The 15,730-nt window shown below is 49.5% G+C and overlaps 1 protein-coding gene across 3 annotated transcripts in view; it reads left to right on the forward strand.

Moving 5' to 3' along the window:
• EPS8L2 (EPS8 like 2) overlaps positions 1-12,366 on the forward strand; it is a 48,933-nt gene extending 36,567 nt beyond the window's left edge. For 2 of the 3 annotated variants that reach the window (XM_059474468.1, XM_059474469.1), the window contains exons 10-21: positions 333-459; positions 791-879; positions 2,314-2,388; positions 3,026-3,174; positions 3,319-3,445; positions 3,819-3,934; positions 5,794-5,905; positions 6,847-6,954; positions 7,805-7,949; positions 9,043-9,226; positions 9,630-9,762; positions 10,102-12,366. In XM_059474468.1, coding sequence (XP_059330451.1) covers positions 333-459; positions 791-879; positions 2,314-2,388; positions 3,026-3,174; positions 3,319-3,445; positions 3,819-3,934; positions 5,794-5,905; positions 6,847-6,954; positions 7,805-7,949; positions 9,043-9,226; positions 9,630-9,762; positions 10,102-10,173 — 1,437 coding nt within the window. In that variant the 3' untranslated portion in view covers positions 10,174-12,366. The remainder of the gene's footprint in view (positions 1-332; positions 460-790; positions 880-2,313; positions 2,389-3,025; positions 3,175-3,318; positions 3,446-3,818; positions 3,935-5,793; positions 5,906-6,846; positions 6,955-7,804; positions 7,950-9,042; positions 9,227-9,629; positions 9,763-10,101) is intronic. The other variant, XM_059474470.1, reaches the window with a different exon arrangement.
• Positions 12,367-15,730: the final 3,364 nt, after the last annotated feature.

The raw sequence follows: 15,730 nt of genomic DNA on the forward strand, positions 1-15,730 counted from the left end.
GCCAAAAGCAAGTCTCCATCACTGCATCAGTGACAATGTCCTCTGACCGGAGGCAGCTCTGCTGATTCCAGCTCTGCTCCTCCCCATCCCACTTGGGTTATTTTCCAGCTGTCCATTAGGAGGGGTCACTTGTCCCCTTGGTAAGGACAGCACACAGCCAGGCCCAGCAGCTCTGTGCTAGCAAAGGGAAGCATTGAGCTGCATTTCATGCCTGGATTACCCACTCATATGCATTCTCCCGGGAAATGCAGCAGGCCCTGGGATTCAGGCTCCCAGCTGTGTGCAGCCCAGGCTCACTTTCACGTTGGTCCTTTGGGTTTCTGTCCTCACAGCAAATCCTGAACTGCACCCTGGATGACATAGAAGTGTTCGTTGCCCGGCTCCAGAAGGCTGCAGAGGCATTCCGACAGCTCAACCAAAGGAAGAAAGGGAAGAAGAACAAGAAGAAAGGGCCAGCAGGTGCAGTGCAGCAGCCACAACAAATGGGGAGCACAGGGGGGTCAGGGATGAAGGTGGGGGGGACACCTCAGCTCCTGGCCCAGCAAGGCTGGATCAATGCCATGGCACAGCCACACATCCAGGCACACAAGTTTGGGAGGTGCTGCTCTCTCTGGCAGAGCACACAGCCTCTGGTACACAGAGGGAGTTTGCCTTTCCCTGAACCCCTGATTTTCAGTAGTTCTGGTCTCAACACCCATTTCTGCTGTGCCTTTTGCATGGCAGGCAGATGGAAGCTTCCCAGAGGGGATGCTCTCACTAACGTGTCCTTCTCTGCCCCTTCTCCTGGCAGAGGGAATGCTGACTCTCCGAGCAAGACCCCCGAGCGAGGCTGAGTTCATCGACTGCTTCCAGAAAACCAAACTGGCTTTTAACCTCTTGGTAAGACACAGAGGAGTTTCCATCCCATGCAGGGACAGGGCTTTTCCCTGTGTATCCCAGCAGTGAGTGTTTAAAGTGAAACTTGAATGGAAAACACAAGGGACAACAGTGTGAATTCCAGGTTCTTTTGAACTCAGGACAAACATTGTGTCAGGCTTGTGCAGGTTTTCTGGGACAAGCTGTTAAACCAAAACTAGAAGCACAAGTCCAGGATGGGACAGAGCAGCCAGAGGGTTGCAGCACCCAGATCTTTTCAGATCCAGGCCTGGGGAGTCTCTGCTTGACAGTAACTGAAGTCCCCCATTGCCCTGATATTCCTGACCCCTCTCTCCTCTGCCAGACCCTCTGTATTGTGAAGGGATGAAAAGAAAGAGCATAAAGACGTTCCCAGTGCTACCAGCTCTGGGAGGCTAATAAGGCAGCAGGAATTCTGTCAGTTGTGACCAAACTTGTCCAGCAAACACATCATCCAAGCTCCTTCCTGGGCAGTCATTAATAAGGAAACCCCAGAGATGGGGTTTGCAGGACACCAAGCTCCAGCCTTTTCTTTGAAAAGCAAATATGGATAATTTGTGCCTGCACAGGATCAGAAGGAACAGCTTATCTCCTGGCAAGAGCCCAGGGTTGAGCATTGAGCAGAGCTGGGACTCCATGGTGGATCCATGCCACATTCCTCACCACATAGCTGCTAAGTCCCTGGGAAGTGCCCATTCACTGGGTCACCCTGCTGCCAGCAGTTGTTTCTCACTTCCCACTCCACATTAATGCTAATCTCCAGCATTTCAAATGCTTTGCATTTCAGTAGGAGCAGGGAGCCTGTCTCTCATGGCAGCAGTGCCAGCAGCCCAGGACAGGAGAAGGATCTTGAATGGAAGCACAAACTGGAGAGATTTCTCACCACAGCTCTGCTTACAACCCAATTCTTACAGTAAATTAATCCCAAGTGTTTGCTCCTCCATTCTGCCACAGTTCACCTCAAGCACAACTGGATTTGGAGCCTTTCAGTGGCCAGGGCAGCTCCAAGTGCTGCCTTGGTGTCTCCACAGGCAAGACCTTGGTGGAGACTTCCCTTTGTCAGCAATTGCAAAGGGACCCTCAAAACACCTATCCTGTTTTCATTCATGGAACTAGTGGGATTCTGAACCCTGCAAGAGGCAAAAGCAACCATAACCCTGGCCTTTCCTCCCTAGGACTTTCAAAATAAGCCAAGGTTTTGTGTGTGTGCTCAAGTTACCTTCCAAGGCACTGATTTAACAGAGAGGGTACTCCGCATATCCAGGAATTCATCAGGAATTAGAAATGGACACAAAATTAAAATAAATGATTCCTACTCCTCCATCCCTTACTCTTCTCATCAGCCAGCAACACTCCCCCCATGTAACAGAAAAGAGAAGGCACACTCAGGTTAGGGTTAAACTGTGTTTCTCTTTCCAGGCCAAACTGAGGAAGCACATCCAGAACCCCAGCGCTTCGGAGCTGGTGCATTTCCTATTTGGGCCACTGGAACTGGTAAATCTTATTCCCAGGTCTCACTGGGAACTCCCTTTTCATTTCTACTTCACACTTATAAGGAGACACATTGTGCAGAAGGGTTAGAAAACTGCTCACACCTGTCCACAGCTTTCTCAGGAACTTCCAGAAGCGATGCTGGTTGTTCCTGGCCGCTGATCTGGTTTGCAGCTTAAAGTAAATACAGGAACCCCAGCAAATATGAATCTTTCCATCCAATCAGTAAAGCTTTACTGTGAACAAAAGGGGCAGTGAGTTGGGGTTCCCACTGGGTATCTGTCTGGTCTCACCATCAGGCAATTGCACTGAAAATGCTTGGAAGCAGAAATTTCAACTTGGAAAAGGAGCCAGAAGGGACACAGGAATAGCAAGATACTTTCCATTTTTTGCAGTGTCAGCTTGTGACAATTCACTTGTCTGTAGCAACAGCTCATTTATAGATCAGATCTTACTTTGACTCCAATCTAAAAAAATGTCATGTTCCCCTGAACTATCCAGTCTCCTTCAAAGACTTATTAGGTTGGTGTTTCTTGAGGTGACTGAGCTGATCTAAGGATCAGCTTTGTCTTTGATTCCTGCTCCTCTGTGTGTCCCTGGTTTGACACTTTGATCATTGTCTGGTTTGTGTGTGACCCAGATCATCAATAGCTGTAGTGGCCCCGAGCTGGCCCGGTCTGTCCTCAGCCCACTGCTTTCTAAAGATGCCACCGATTTCCTGAGAGGACACCTGACACCCAAAGAGATAAACCTCTGGGATTCCCTGGGGGAGACATGGACCAGATCCAGGTGAGGACAGAGCTGCCATCTCCCCAGGCTTCCCAGGCAGAGGGGATGCTTGGATGCCCTCATGCTCCTGCTTCTCCTTTGGGAGGATGCTCCCAAAGACACATTCCTGTGAATGTCACCTGATATTCCCACTTTGTGTCCTAGAGCTGAGTGGCCCCGAGACGCGAACATCCCCACCTACATCCCCAAGTTCCGCAATGGCTGGGAACCACCCACAGAAATCTTCCGTGGAGCTCCCTGGGAAATAGACATCGGGCACTTGCAAGAGGAGGTTAGTTCTGTGTCCCTTGGGATCCTCTCTTCCCTCTCCCTCCCCCTCTTCCAGAGAAAGGAGCTGAGGGGGGTGTGGTGGTGTACAACAAGTAGTTGGATCAAAACTCAGTTGGATCTTGTCGCTCCAACAACCAGAATATTAAATATGGAAAGCAAATTGTGAGACTGGAAAAGGGCAGCAATCATCAGCCTCTCCTAACTCAAGGCAACAGGACCCTACAATGTCACTGAGCTCCAGGGACACAGGCTTCCCTGAAGAACATCTTGACCAAAAGCTGCCAGGCCATGACTCATCTCCCACTATCCCTTTCCTTTTCTCTGTTCAGCTTTCCCCTTTCCTGGTAACACTGACTCCGTGTCTGCCTTTCCAGCTCTCCTCAGCCAATGGATATCCTTACCGGAACTCCTCACTCAAGCGTGGCCAGACAGCTGAGCAGACACAGCCTGGGGATGCCTTCAAACAGAATGTCACTCCACATGGAAACAGGTAATGGATCTGCACCCCTGGAGCTTCAGCTCCTACCTTGGAACCTCATGAACACACACAGACACATATGGTGATATGGGAAGTTTGGGCATCCTGGAGACGACTCCCTACCACTATTAATAACCTCCAAGAGAAGATAAAGATCAGCTGAGGGATTATTCCTGTGAGCACTGTCTGCTGTTTAACCCCCTGCAGCTCTGCAAGGAAAGGAATCCCAGGTGTTTTTCCACCACAGGAGACAAAAATATTGGCTGACTTCATCAGTCCATCCATACGTTTTGTTTTCCAACATCAGCCCACCAGTGACCTTCAGGATCATGTGCCAAAGATGCTGCACTGTGCTTTGGCTCTCCACATATGTACAGACATTGGAATAATGGAATTACACAATGGATTGGGTGGGATGGGACCTTAAAGATTACACAGTTCCAACCCCCTGCCAGGGCCAGGGACACCTTCCACTATCCCAGGTTGCTCCAAGCTCTGTCCAACCTGGCCTTGAACACTTCCTAGGATGGGGCAGCCATGTTTTCGGGGCAATCTGTGCCAGGGCCTCCCCACCCTCACAGGGAAGAATTTCTTCCCAATACACATCTAAACCCACCCTCTGGCAGTGAGAAGCCATTCCCCCTTGTCCTGTCACTCCAGCCTCTTCCTCAAAGTCCCTCTCCAGCTCTCCTGGAGCCTTGTTAGGCACTGGAAAGGGCTCTAAGGGCTCCCTGGCACTTTCTCTTCTCCAAGTTGAACATTCCCAGCTCTCCTAGCCTGTCTGTGTAATGCTCCATACCTTGGAGCACTTCCTGGCCCTTCCTGGCCTCCTCTTGACACCCTTGAGGATCTCTCCACTCATCCCAGAGCCACCACAGGCTGCACAGACAGAAGCTGCCTACAGGGGGAATGTGCCCTAAGGGAAGGGCACACACAAACCTTGCCCTGTTGGAAACACAGGGAAGAGTAGCCCAAGCTCCCAGCGCTGCTGGAAAACATTCCAGCTGAGGAAGGAGCTTTGTTTCACTGGAGACAGCAGCTCCCTCTTGGCTTTAGACACAACCAAAGGCAAACCCACTGATTAGAGGCTGAATAAAAGAATATATTCCAGTCTTTCCCACCTCTCCCCCAGGGAACTGACAGGGTGCCAGGTTCAGACAACTCTTCTTAATGAGACAGAATTCTAGAAAATGGAGAAAAACCCTTTCATCAGAAGTCTCAGAAAGTTCACTTCCAAACCCAGAACCAACCAGGCCACTCTTTTGCCTCAGGTTTTTTCCCAAGGGAAAGATGGCTCTTCCACTTTTCAACAACTTCAATGCTCATTTTCCATCACCAGTTACTCCTTGGTACAAAACCTTCATCAAAGTACTTTTAGTTCAGAGTTTAGAGGCTCCATCTGCTTCCTTGTTTACATGAGCTCACACCTTGAAAACTGTCACATCTCTTAAGTGTCACCAAACTCTTCCAGACTTCCACATGTATCCTCTGTCGTGACTTGACACATCACTTTGCAGGGATTTGAGTCAAGGTTTCAGCTGACCATTCATTTTTCTGTCACCAGCTCTAGTCTGGGAAAAAAAAAAAAAAAACCTCAAGCCAGTTTTTCCATGGTTTTCTGTTCTACCCTAAAAGATTTATAAGCTTTACTACAAGAATTTAAATCCGCAGCAAAAGACCTTAAACCCAATTATATCAGCAAAATAATACATTTTTTCTCATTTACCCTATCACTGGTCCTGGTAGGAACATCAGGTGGTAGAGATGCAGTGTAGAACAGGGAAAGGATCATTTCTCTTCTCCAATTTTAATTTTCTTGGCCTTGTAATTGGATGGGCCTCCACTAAAACTCCAGTTTTTCTCTCCTGCAGGAATTTTGAGGCCCAGGGAGTGGCTGTGCCCAGGAGATTTGCCAAAATCCGCTACGATTTCACTGCACGAAACGCCAACGAGCTGTCGGTGCTGAAGGATGAAATCCTGGAGGTACGTGAGCACTCCTGGGAAAGGTGTGTCCCCTCCCCTTGCAGGGCAGCAGAGAGCTCAGGATGGCAGCCAGCACCAACTCCTTGTCCCTGGTGGTGTGTGACAGTGACACAGGGCTCAGGATGGCAGCCAGCACCAACTCCTTGTCCCTGGTGGTGTGTGACAGTGACACAGAGCTCAGGATGGCAGCCAGCACCAACTCCTTGTCCCTGGTGGTGTGTGACAGTGACACAGGGCTCAGGATGGCAGCCAGCACCAACTCCTTGTCCCTGGTGGTGTGTGACAGTGACACAGAGCTGTGCTCCAATCCAGGCTGGCACAGGCTGCCTGTGCTGGGCTGTGTCCCTTCCTCAGCTCAGACACATTGGTCTCATCCCAACCACGGTGAGGAGGGAGGACAACACCAACTCCCTGTCCTGCCCTGCTCATCCGCTGCTGGGTCTGTGCTTCTTATTACCACTTCCCCCTCCATGAGGAATTGTTTTCTCTGAAAAATACCTTTTTCATAACCTTTCTCTTCCTGCAGCTGGAGAATGTGGGACATTACTTGGGCTAACACTGATCTGTGACCTGGGGAAAAGGTTTCTGTGCAAAATGTCAATTTAAAAAAATGTATTTATTTATTTTAACACAAAAATACACCAGAAAGTCATTGGAAAAAAAAAGATCTGGAGAAACAGGGACATTACATAGCAACTATGAGTTCTTCAGCACCCAGAGGTGCTCTCCTCTTCATCCTTATGATAAATTCTGATGCCTTCCAGGAAAAGTTTCAATCCTGGATTACATCTGAGAGCAGCAGATCTAATCAGAGCTCCTGGCCTCAGTGATGTCCTTCTGACAACTTCACCTTCTGGGTGGTCCATCCCCACTGTATCCTCGTTCTCTATACCTGAAATCCCATGTTCCCACTAACAGATTTATTTCTGTCCCTCTCTCAGGTGTTGGAAGATAATAAGCAATGGTGGAAGTTGCTCAACCGGAGTGGCCAGGCTGGTTATGTTCCATACAATATCCTGGACGTGGTGACACTGGAAGAGCTTGAACAGGTCTGTAGTCAGGTGGTACCTGCCTGGTACCAGCTGCAGAGCACAATCTGCCTCTGGGAATAATCTTGTCATTAGATCTCCCTGGATTTCTTAGGATACTATTCACAAGTCAGGATGAACCCTCAGAAGTAGACAAAGTCAGGACATTCCTGAATCTCCTATGATAAAACTCCCATTTTGCCATGACCACCTTCCCAAACAAGGCCTATCCTTCCCATTTGTGCAGCTGCCTCCTGTCTTCCAAGTTTTTCATGTCAAACTTTTTGCTGGGGATTAAATTAAAGATGGACACTTCCCTCACCCAGTTCAGTTCAGCAGCAGGAACACATCACTCCAGTGGAGGCAGATGGAAATGCCATTTAAGTGAGAATTAAGTGAATACTGCAACTTGCACTACAGAAATGTCGATCTGGAGTGTTCTGAACACCCTAGGGAAGCAGGGAATTGCTTCCCAATTTTGGTGTTGCAGAGTTTGGACAAAGCCAAAGGGGGCCCAGCAAGCTTCTGGATAAATCCTTGCTAGTTTAATCAAAATGTCAAAAAACTTTCCAGTCTGCTCCAGGCCCTTGGCAGTGGTCATGCTTCACATCCCAGCTATGGAGCAGTGAGGCTTCACCTTCCAGTGGGATTGAACATGTTTGGCATGTTTAGAATTCCCTCATGCAAACTTCAGACTTTGCTTGGGGTTCTTCATTCCCAGAAATTAACTTCTTCCATGCAGTTCCACCTGAGGTCTCACCAGCCCCACATCAGCACAAGGACAACATCACAGTTTGTCTCTTAAATGAAAATGAAAAAAGGCAGAAAAAAAGTCTTACTTTTTTTTTTTTTTTGTCCATCCCTTTCTAAGCAGTCTAACCAGAGGTACAAAGGAGACCTGAGTCCCAGGGGCTATGGCCCATCCAGTCCAACTCACAAGCTGCCTGCCAGCTACGCCGGGGATAAGTGGGGCAGTGAGATGTTGTCACGCAACTCTACACAGGACGCCAAAGAACGTACGTGTGTGTCCCACCCTGTGTCCCACGCTGGGGTCCCCTGGGTTTGGGTGCTCTGGGGACCAGACCTACCCAAAGGGCTCCTCTGCACCCTTCAGTGATCAGATATAGAACAGCACCAGGTCTGGAGGCCATTGCAGGTAGGAGAAGAGCCAAGAGAGCAGCCCTGGAGCTTGTGACACCTCCCAGGCTCTTGGGCAGCCCGGGACAAGCAGGGCAATAAGTGATCACCACATTCCTCCTTCCTCCAGCTTGACCTTCCTCCTCCTCCTCCCAAGGAGAGAGTTTCCTTTCTCTTCCAAAGCATTTAAATGTGTCTAAGGAAGAGCTCAGGTCAGTCCCTTTCTCTCCTTTCCTTTTGCTCATATCCTGCCACACATGCAGTGCCTGCCTGGCTGGTTCCTTTATGTGGTTCCACAGAAGTCCCAGCCAAACAGGAGATCCATGTCCCTCCTTCACCCTGCTCATGTTGTGAGGGTCACAGAGCAGGAAAGAAACCAGGGGCTCCACTCTCCTCAGCCCTTATCCCACCCTGTCCACTCTTGGAAGGAGGAGCCCTTTTGGAACGATGGAAAGCCCCTCAATACAAGGACACCAATCTGTTCATAACACCCAGTTATTCTCCACAGTCCTCAGGAGTTTCATGGGGAAAGTGACACTGGATGAAGTGTCACTGGAGTTTTCCCAGAGTCACAGGGACCTTCAAGCTCATCTCATCATGACTTTGTGCTCAACTCCCAGTTTGTGCTTCCTGCTGCTTCTGTTCTGCTGTGGAGCAAAACCTGGGGCTCTGGGATCAGCAAATCACCGACTTAGTGATTTGAAGTAGCAGAGAGGAGAAAAGGTCTCAATCCCAACGCTCCAATTGTAGATCCTCACACATCTCTCCTTCCACACCAGGCAACAGCCAAGGGGTGATGGGAGGAAAATAAATGGCAACACAGGGGCTCAGGAAAATGAGAACCACTTTTCTGGGCGGAATTTAAATAAAATTGCTGAGCCACACCCCCATTTTCCTAACAATTTCCCCACCAACACATTTAATGGGATTTTTGAGTGAAGATTTGATTTCATTCCCTACCTGTTTCTGCAGAACTTATTCACCAAATGGATGAGCTGAATGACGAGCTGCTAAAGAAGATCACAAACAATAAAATTCAGCCTCCCCACAGGAATTTCAAAGTGGAAAAGCCTCAGCAAGTTTTTGTGCCCCTCACCTTTGAATCCAGCACTGAAGAAGTCAAAGCTTGGCTGGAGGCCAAGTCATTCAGCAAAGAGTAAGATTTGCTCTGTTGCCACATGAAACGCTCGTCCTTCCCTGGAGAAGGAGCTGGGGAGGCCACTGGCACCATCTCACCTGGGACAAATCACTGGGATTTACCTACAGAGCCTGTGCTGTAAATTAGATTTCAACCCTATTAAACCCAGGCTCTATAACCAGCATGTTCAGAGCCCAAACTCACTCCCTTTCTATCTTATAAACCTTTTCTTGGAGAAAAACAATCCACAAACTAAACCCACGGCCTGAGATGCCACTGGAATCACAGCTGCCAGCCTGGCACAGCCCCAGGCCCTGTGACACGACCCCAGTGCAGCTCCCAGCCTCCCATCTCCCACTCCTCACCTCTGGCACGAGGCCACTGCAGCTCAACCATCATCTCCCACTTTGTGTCTCCCCAGGACCGTGGAACACCTGGGCATCCTCACCGGAGCTCAGCTCTTCTCCCTCAACAGAGAGGAGCTGAAGAAGGTGTGTGGTGATGAGGGGAACAGAGTGTACAGCAAGATCACGGTGGAGAAAAACCAGCTGGAGGTGAGTGTTTTTCTGGGTAATTCCTGCTGGAATGGGGGGCTGTACCAGCAGTGTCACATAGCTCATTAAACACACATTTTAAGAAACACAATTGGGGAAAAAAAGAATGCAACCAAACCTACACAAGCAATAAAACACACATAAAAATTTCTGAAGTGTCTTTTAAGCTAAAAGGCCCCAAATCCATAGGATCCCCCTATTTGCACTAATTAATCTGCTTTTTACTGATATCACCAATCCCTTTGAAACTAGCTCTCCTCCCACAGCATTTATTAAATACTGTAATTTAACTACAGCTTGAAGTTCAGATCCAAACTTCCTGTTTTGTTTCCATTCCAGAAAAGCAGAGGGGAGTCAGAGCTCCAAGAGATCATGAAGCGCCGCCAGGAAAGGATTGATTCTGCTAATTAAAGTCTCTCTGCTTTATTTCAGCTCTTAGCCCTCAGTAGTGCAGAAAAAAGGGAATGAAAGTAATGATTGCCGGCCCAGGCCGGAGGCAGCAGAGCTCCCCTTGGGCTCCAGCTGCCATCAGAGTGACAATTCCTCCAACACTCTTGGGAAGGGTTGGCAATAAGACCACATCCCACTGGGAAAGGTGTTTTAATTTTGCATGAAGTATTTTTTTTATAACTATGTATTTTATACTGAGATTTTCCGTGCATGCGATCAGAGCAGGATTCCCACGGGGCTGGATGGACGACAAGGGCTGGATTCAAACAGAGACCCCAGAGCTTTTCCCCAAGGCCTGTCCCTGCTCCCAGCCCTGGCTGGCAGAGCAGGGCTGGCACACAGCTCAGGAGGGGCCAGCTCAGGGCCTGGAGCCTGCACCCCGGCAATGAGGCTGCAGGAACAACCCTGCACTGCTTTGGCTTCAAGGAAAGGACATTAAAGCTCATCCTGTTCCCCCCCATCACGGGCAGGGACGCCTTTCCCAAGCCCAAGTTGTTCAAATCCTGTCCAGCCTGGCCTTGGACACTGCCAGGGGTGGGCAGCCTAAGGCAGCCCCACTTCCATTCCCTCCTCAGTGCAGGTGTCCCCTGCAGCCCTTGAGCACAGCCCGGTGACAACTCCCTGTCCCCCTCCCGTCCCCTGTGCCCCCTCACTGGACAAGGCTGGAATGGCAACACACATTCCCAAACTGGCTGCTTCCCTAAATCCACAGACCAGTTGGTGCTGCCTCTGAGCAGCTGAAATGAGCTGTCAGTGCCTAGAAAGGAGCAGGAGTGACAAACAAAGGGATCTGAACGTGGACATGGGTGAGCTCCACCTGCCCACTGCTGCTGATGCACAGGCCTGGGCTCAGGGAAGCTGTGCAGCCCTTCCCTGGGCCACTGATCCTGCCCTGGAATGCTGTGGGGCTGCCAAACCCGGCCTCAAACCAGGAGAAGATAAGCCCTGACCATTTGCTCCTGTCCCAGGCACACCCACAGCCCTTCCCAGGGTGTTGGTCACTCGTCCCCACCTTCACCTTTTCACTGTAGAAAGTCAGCTGAAGTTATTCCCAAATAGCTGAAACCCCAAAGCACACTGGGCGAGGCAGGCTTAACTCCAAATACGTGGGCACAAGGAAAAAAAATCTAATTTAGCACAGGGTGTTGCTCTTGACTTCCTGTTTTCCTTCATAAAGTTATGTGCATTTCTATATAACAATCTGTAAATAGGGGGTGAGGAAAATCTCTCTCCCTGGAGGCAGAATTAGTGATTATGCTTCCAAAATTTACTCACAATTTCAAAACTCAAGCAAGCAGCGTAGTTCCTGTCCACAGCAAGTTTGGCACACTGCATTTCTGTCTCTGTTTACCTGACAGACCAAGCTGATTGCAAAGCAGTGAAGCAAACACAGCTCCAGAGCTGCCCACAGCCCAGGGACAGTTGGCTTTTCTCTCTCAGCACTGCTCAGTCTTTGCCCAGATTTGTGTCTGTCCTTGCACATTTAATGGGAAAAGCTTTAACACAGCGTTGGGGAACTCGTGTCTCGATCTGAGAGCACCAGAGCACCTCAGGTTTGCTTTATTCCTGACTGTCTCCCATGGATAATCTGTTTTCTTCATCTGAAAGAGGACGCTGCTGGCAGCAGCAGAATCAGGGTGCAGGCAGGGGGGGATCCTGGGTTTGGTCACAGCCCTGCTGGGATCTGAGAAGGGCACTCACCTTGTCAGGGAGGGATGAAGAGGACAATCCTCCTGAGAAGCCCTGGCTCTGGAAGAGGGTGAAGGAAAGCAGCACGGCAAGCACAGGAGGCGAAAGTTTCTAAAATGAAAATAAAACCAAATGTTGAGCTAGGAAACACCCCACCTTCTAGTCCTGGGGTGTAGAGGAAAGCAAAGCACAGGGAATTACAGTTATCTGGCATTTTAACAGGAGTGTACACGACAGCTCTGTAAAGCTGGGAGCCACAGGAGCACTTCCCAAAACAAACATCTCAGCAGGCCTCACTGCAGAGGTCACTTTTACAAATTTCCATGCGACTGAGCTGTGCATCTGTTCTGTTTGTACTGCCTGCAGACTCTGCTATAAAGAACTGTACATTGATGTACCTGAGCGAAGGAGACAATGATATAACCATGCACTGTACAAGAGTTATTAAAATAGTTAAGTTATAAATCCATGTCTGTCTCTTTCACTGGGTTCTCATAATGGTTTGTCACTGACAGTCTGAGAAACTCAGCAAAAGCTCTGAAACCACACATTTCCTTTTGGGTTTGGGGATTGACATTCAATAGGAAGGGTGTTATGGCCTGGATAGCTGAGTTTCAAATACAGGGGCAAACTATGACAAGGCTGTACAAAAGCAGCAGTTGGACCCGATGGTCCACTGGAACACCTGAACAGGTCCTGGCAGGGGCACAGCATTGCCACCAGGTCCTGCAGCACAGCTGTGTGTACTTCAGGGCTTCTATCTTTTGGTACAGACCCACTGGAATTTACCCTCATAATTTGGCAAGAATTAACATTAACCCAAGAGTTCGAGGGCATCACCTGTGTGTGGTCTCAGTCAGTATAACTGGGCGGGGAGAAAAACTGCTTTAAAGGTGTGATCAAACCTCTGTACAATCCTGTCAGGATTAAGGGCAGCAGACCAGGTATGTTGCTAAAAATTACAGAAATTATTTACTTGAATTAATAACAAGGACTAAAACACCTTAATTAATCACTCCTGAGCACAGGGGCTGTAAGTGCTGGCACAGGGAACCCTGTGTGAAGGAATATTGCAGCAATGACATTCAACAACACCAATTACCAGGACAAACTGTCACTGACCCAGAACAACAGCCAGGGGTAAATCTCCATCTCTGCCCAGAGCAGGGGCCTCGGGCGGTGTCTGCCTCAGAGGGGCTCTACAGACTTGTGGTGACACAGAGCCTTTGACCAACACCACCATGTCCAGAAGAGGCTGTTTGTGTTATTTTCTCGACCATTTTCTCGTTTCATGTCTTCCCCAGGCCGAGGCCACGAACGATCTCCCAGGGGCCTGACGCAGCAGCCGCTCCGGCCGCTCACCGGGGCAGGGCCGGGGTTCGGGGTTCGGGTTCGGCGGGGGCTCCCTCAGAGCCGGGCCCGTGCCGTGCCCGCTCAGGGGGCCTCTCGCCTCAGCGATCGGCACAGAGGCTGCCCCGGCACTGCCTGCCGCCGCCTCCCGCTCGCCCGCGGCGCCTCTGATCAACACCCCCGTCCCCACCGGGACATCTTTCTGGGCAGGAGGTCCATCCTTGGCGCCATTTTCTCCCTACTCAAAGCGCGTGCGCGAAACGTGGCCACATTGGAAAGGGCGCGATACACCTAAGCCGCCATCTTAGGTGTGGTGATGTGAGTTCCGCCCGAAGTCCGCCATCTTGTGTGCTGGCAGAAGTCACTTCCCGTGATGTCCGCCATCTTAGGTGTGGTATCACGTGAGTTCTGCCCGGCCCCGCCATCTTGTGTGCTGGCAGCAGCCGGGTCCGAGCGGTTCCGCCACCTCCGGCCCGGGCCGCCCTCCTGGACGTTGCCGATTCGATTTGCGGCCGGCTCCGCCCCCGTGGGAGCCGCCATTGTCGCTGTCCGTCACACCCGCACAAACACACACTGACATCAGAGTCCCGCGCAGCTCGACTGTGAAAAACGCCAATCACTTGTTTTTAAAATTTCTGAAAGTTTAATAATAATAAAATGGTTATAAAAATAGTAATACAATTAGAGTTATAATAATTTGGACAATTTGGATTAGGACAAGTATGAGACAATACAAACAGAGATACGGACGTCCGGGTACCTTTTTCTGGGCAGCATAAGCTTGAAAAAGGACACCCGTTAACAGAGGATTAATCCTTAAAACCAATAGCCTGTTGCATATTCATACACCTCATACATGATGCATAAATTCCATTCAAATACAGGATTCTGTCTGGTCATCGTCACCTTCTTCCTCTTAATTCTAACGGCGTCGTTCTGGCTGAGCGAGGAGGGAAGTTACTTTCTCCTGATAATGGGGCAATAAATTCTCTTTCTCTGAAAGGTTTAGGTGTCCTGTGGCTGCTATCTCGGTGCGAGTCCTTTCTTTAGAAAAAAGTATCCTACATAGCATAGTTTCTATTTTAACATTTTGCTATAACCTAAAACTATATTTAACACACTACTTAAGAGAATGAATACAGCATCACTTTCTAACACAACATATATAATATTAATTTTAATATTTGCCAAAAGGCAATAATAAAATACGCATTTTTCGCATCGACCGGGCCCCTCCGGCACTGCCCCGCCCCTCCTGCCGTCCCCAGTCCTAGTTCTCTCATGAGTTTCTTGCCCGTGTCATGCAGAAACAATGTCCCACCGACACTACGTCACAGTTCGTTTCTTCTGTGCATACAATAACTTTATTAATCATGAGCATCACAAAGGCCTCCAGAGTCTGTGAGTCAAGGGCAGATGTGAAAAAACCCTGCTTTCTGCTCATTCAATTTTCTTTATGACAAATATCTCTGTTATTGAGCACATTTCCAACAATAGCAGGCAGCTAATCTATGTTCCTGGCAGGATATTCCTGTCCAAGTCCATGACAATTTCTTTTTGCAGCTGCCTCATACATCAGCGTTTGCAGGTCCTGCATGCAGAGGGGAACAGGACATCTGTAGCCTTGAGACTCTGCAGATGTTGGATTTTAGGATCTCAGCTCTCAGAGAGGCCAACAGGCAGTCCCGGCTCACTGCAGTTCCCGGCAGGAACACGAGGGGGTGCTGCAGGACAGGCTGTCGGCGTGCGGCCTCTACGGGCGCTCAGCCTCCGCCCCCGTGGTTTCTCCTGAGCTCTTCCCTCAGCCCTGTCAACAGCAGGAAAAATCTCGTCTCACTTCCCGGTCGTGCTCCGGCACTGGAAGCAGTGATGACATATTCATAAAATCCTGGAATGTTCCGGGTGGGAAGGGACCTTGAAGCCCATTCCATTCCACCCTCTGCCATGAACAGGGACACCTTCCACTATCCCAGGTTGCTCCAAGCCCCATCCAACTTGGCCTTGGACGCTTCCAGTCACTCCAGGCTCCTGTGTATTACTGCAGCCTAACAGACGAATAAGTTGTTTCTTGGAATGCTGTTGGAGAGAAGGTAATTAATGAGGCTGAGAATCACATTAACACCTACACTTCTGGGAGCGGCAAACTATGTATTTTTCACCTAAAAAGTGAGGGTTTTTTGTGACACCAAAGCAGAACTCATCTACAGTTGCATGAAGTGAGTGCTTCAGAAAAAATGATGGGATGAATTTAAGACAGAGAAATAACGTGGAGAATCAGCAAGTGCCAGCGGTTAGCAGATTGAAAGGGCGAGAACACACGCGAGCAGGAACTGGAGTATGCCTTTCAGATGGGACTAACTGCGACCGCATTAATTTTAAAATTACTTTTTTTTCCCCGCCGGCTGGCGCTGGTGAGATGAAAACTACATTTCCCGTGATGCTCTGGGGCGACGCAGGATGGCGTCCCCAATCGGGCGGG

This window comes from Ammospiza nelsoni, chromosome 6 (genome assembly GCF_027579445.1).
Source record: "Ammospiza nelsoni isolate bAmmNel1 chromosome 6, bAmmNel1.pri, whole genome shotgun sequence".
NCBI lineage: Eukaryota > Metazoa > Chordata > Aves > Passeriformes > Passerellidae > Ammospiza > Ammospiza nelsoni.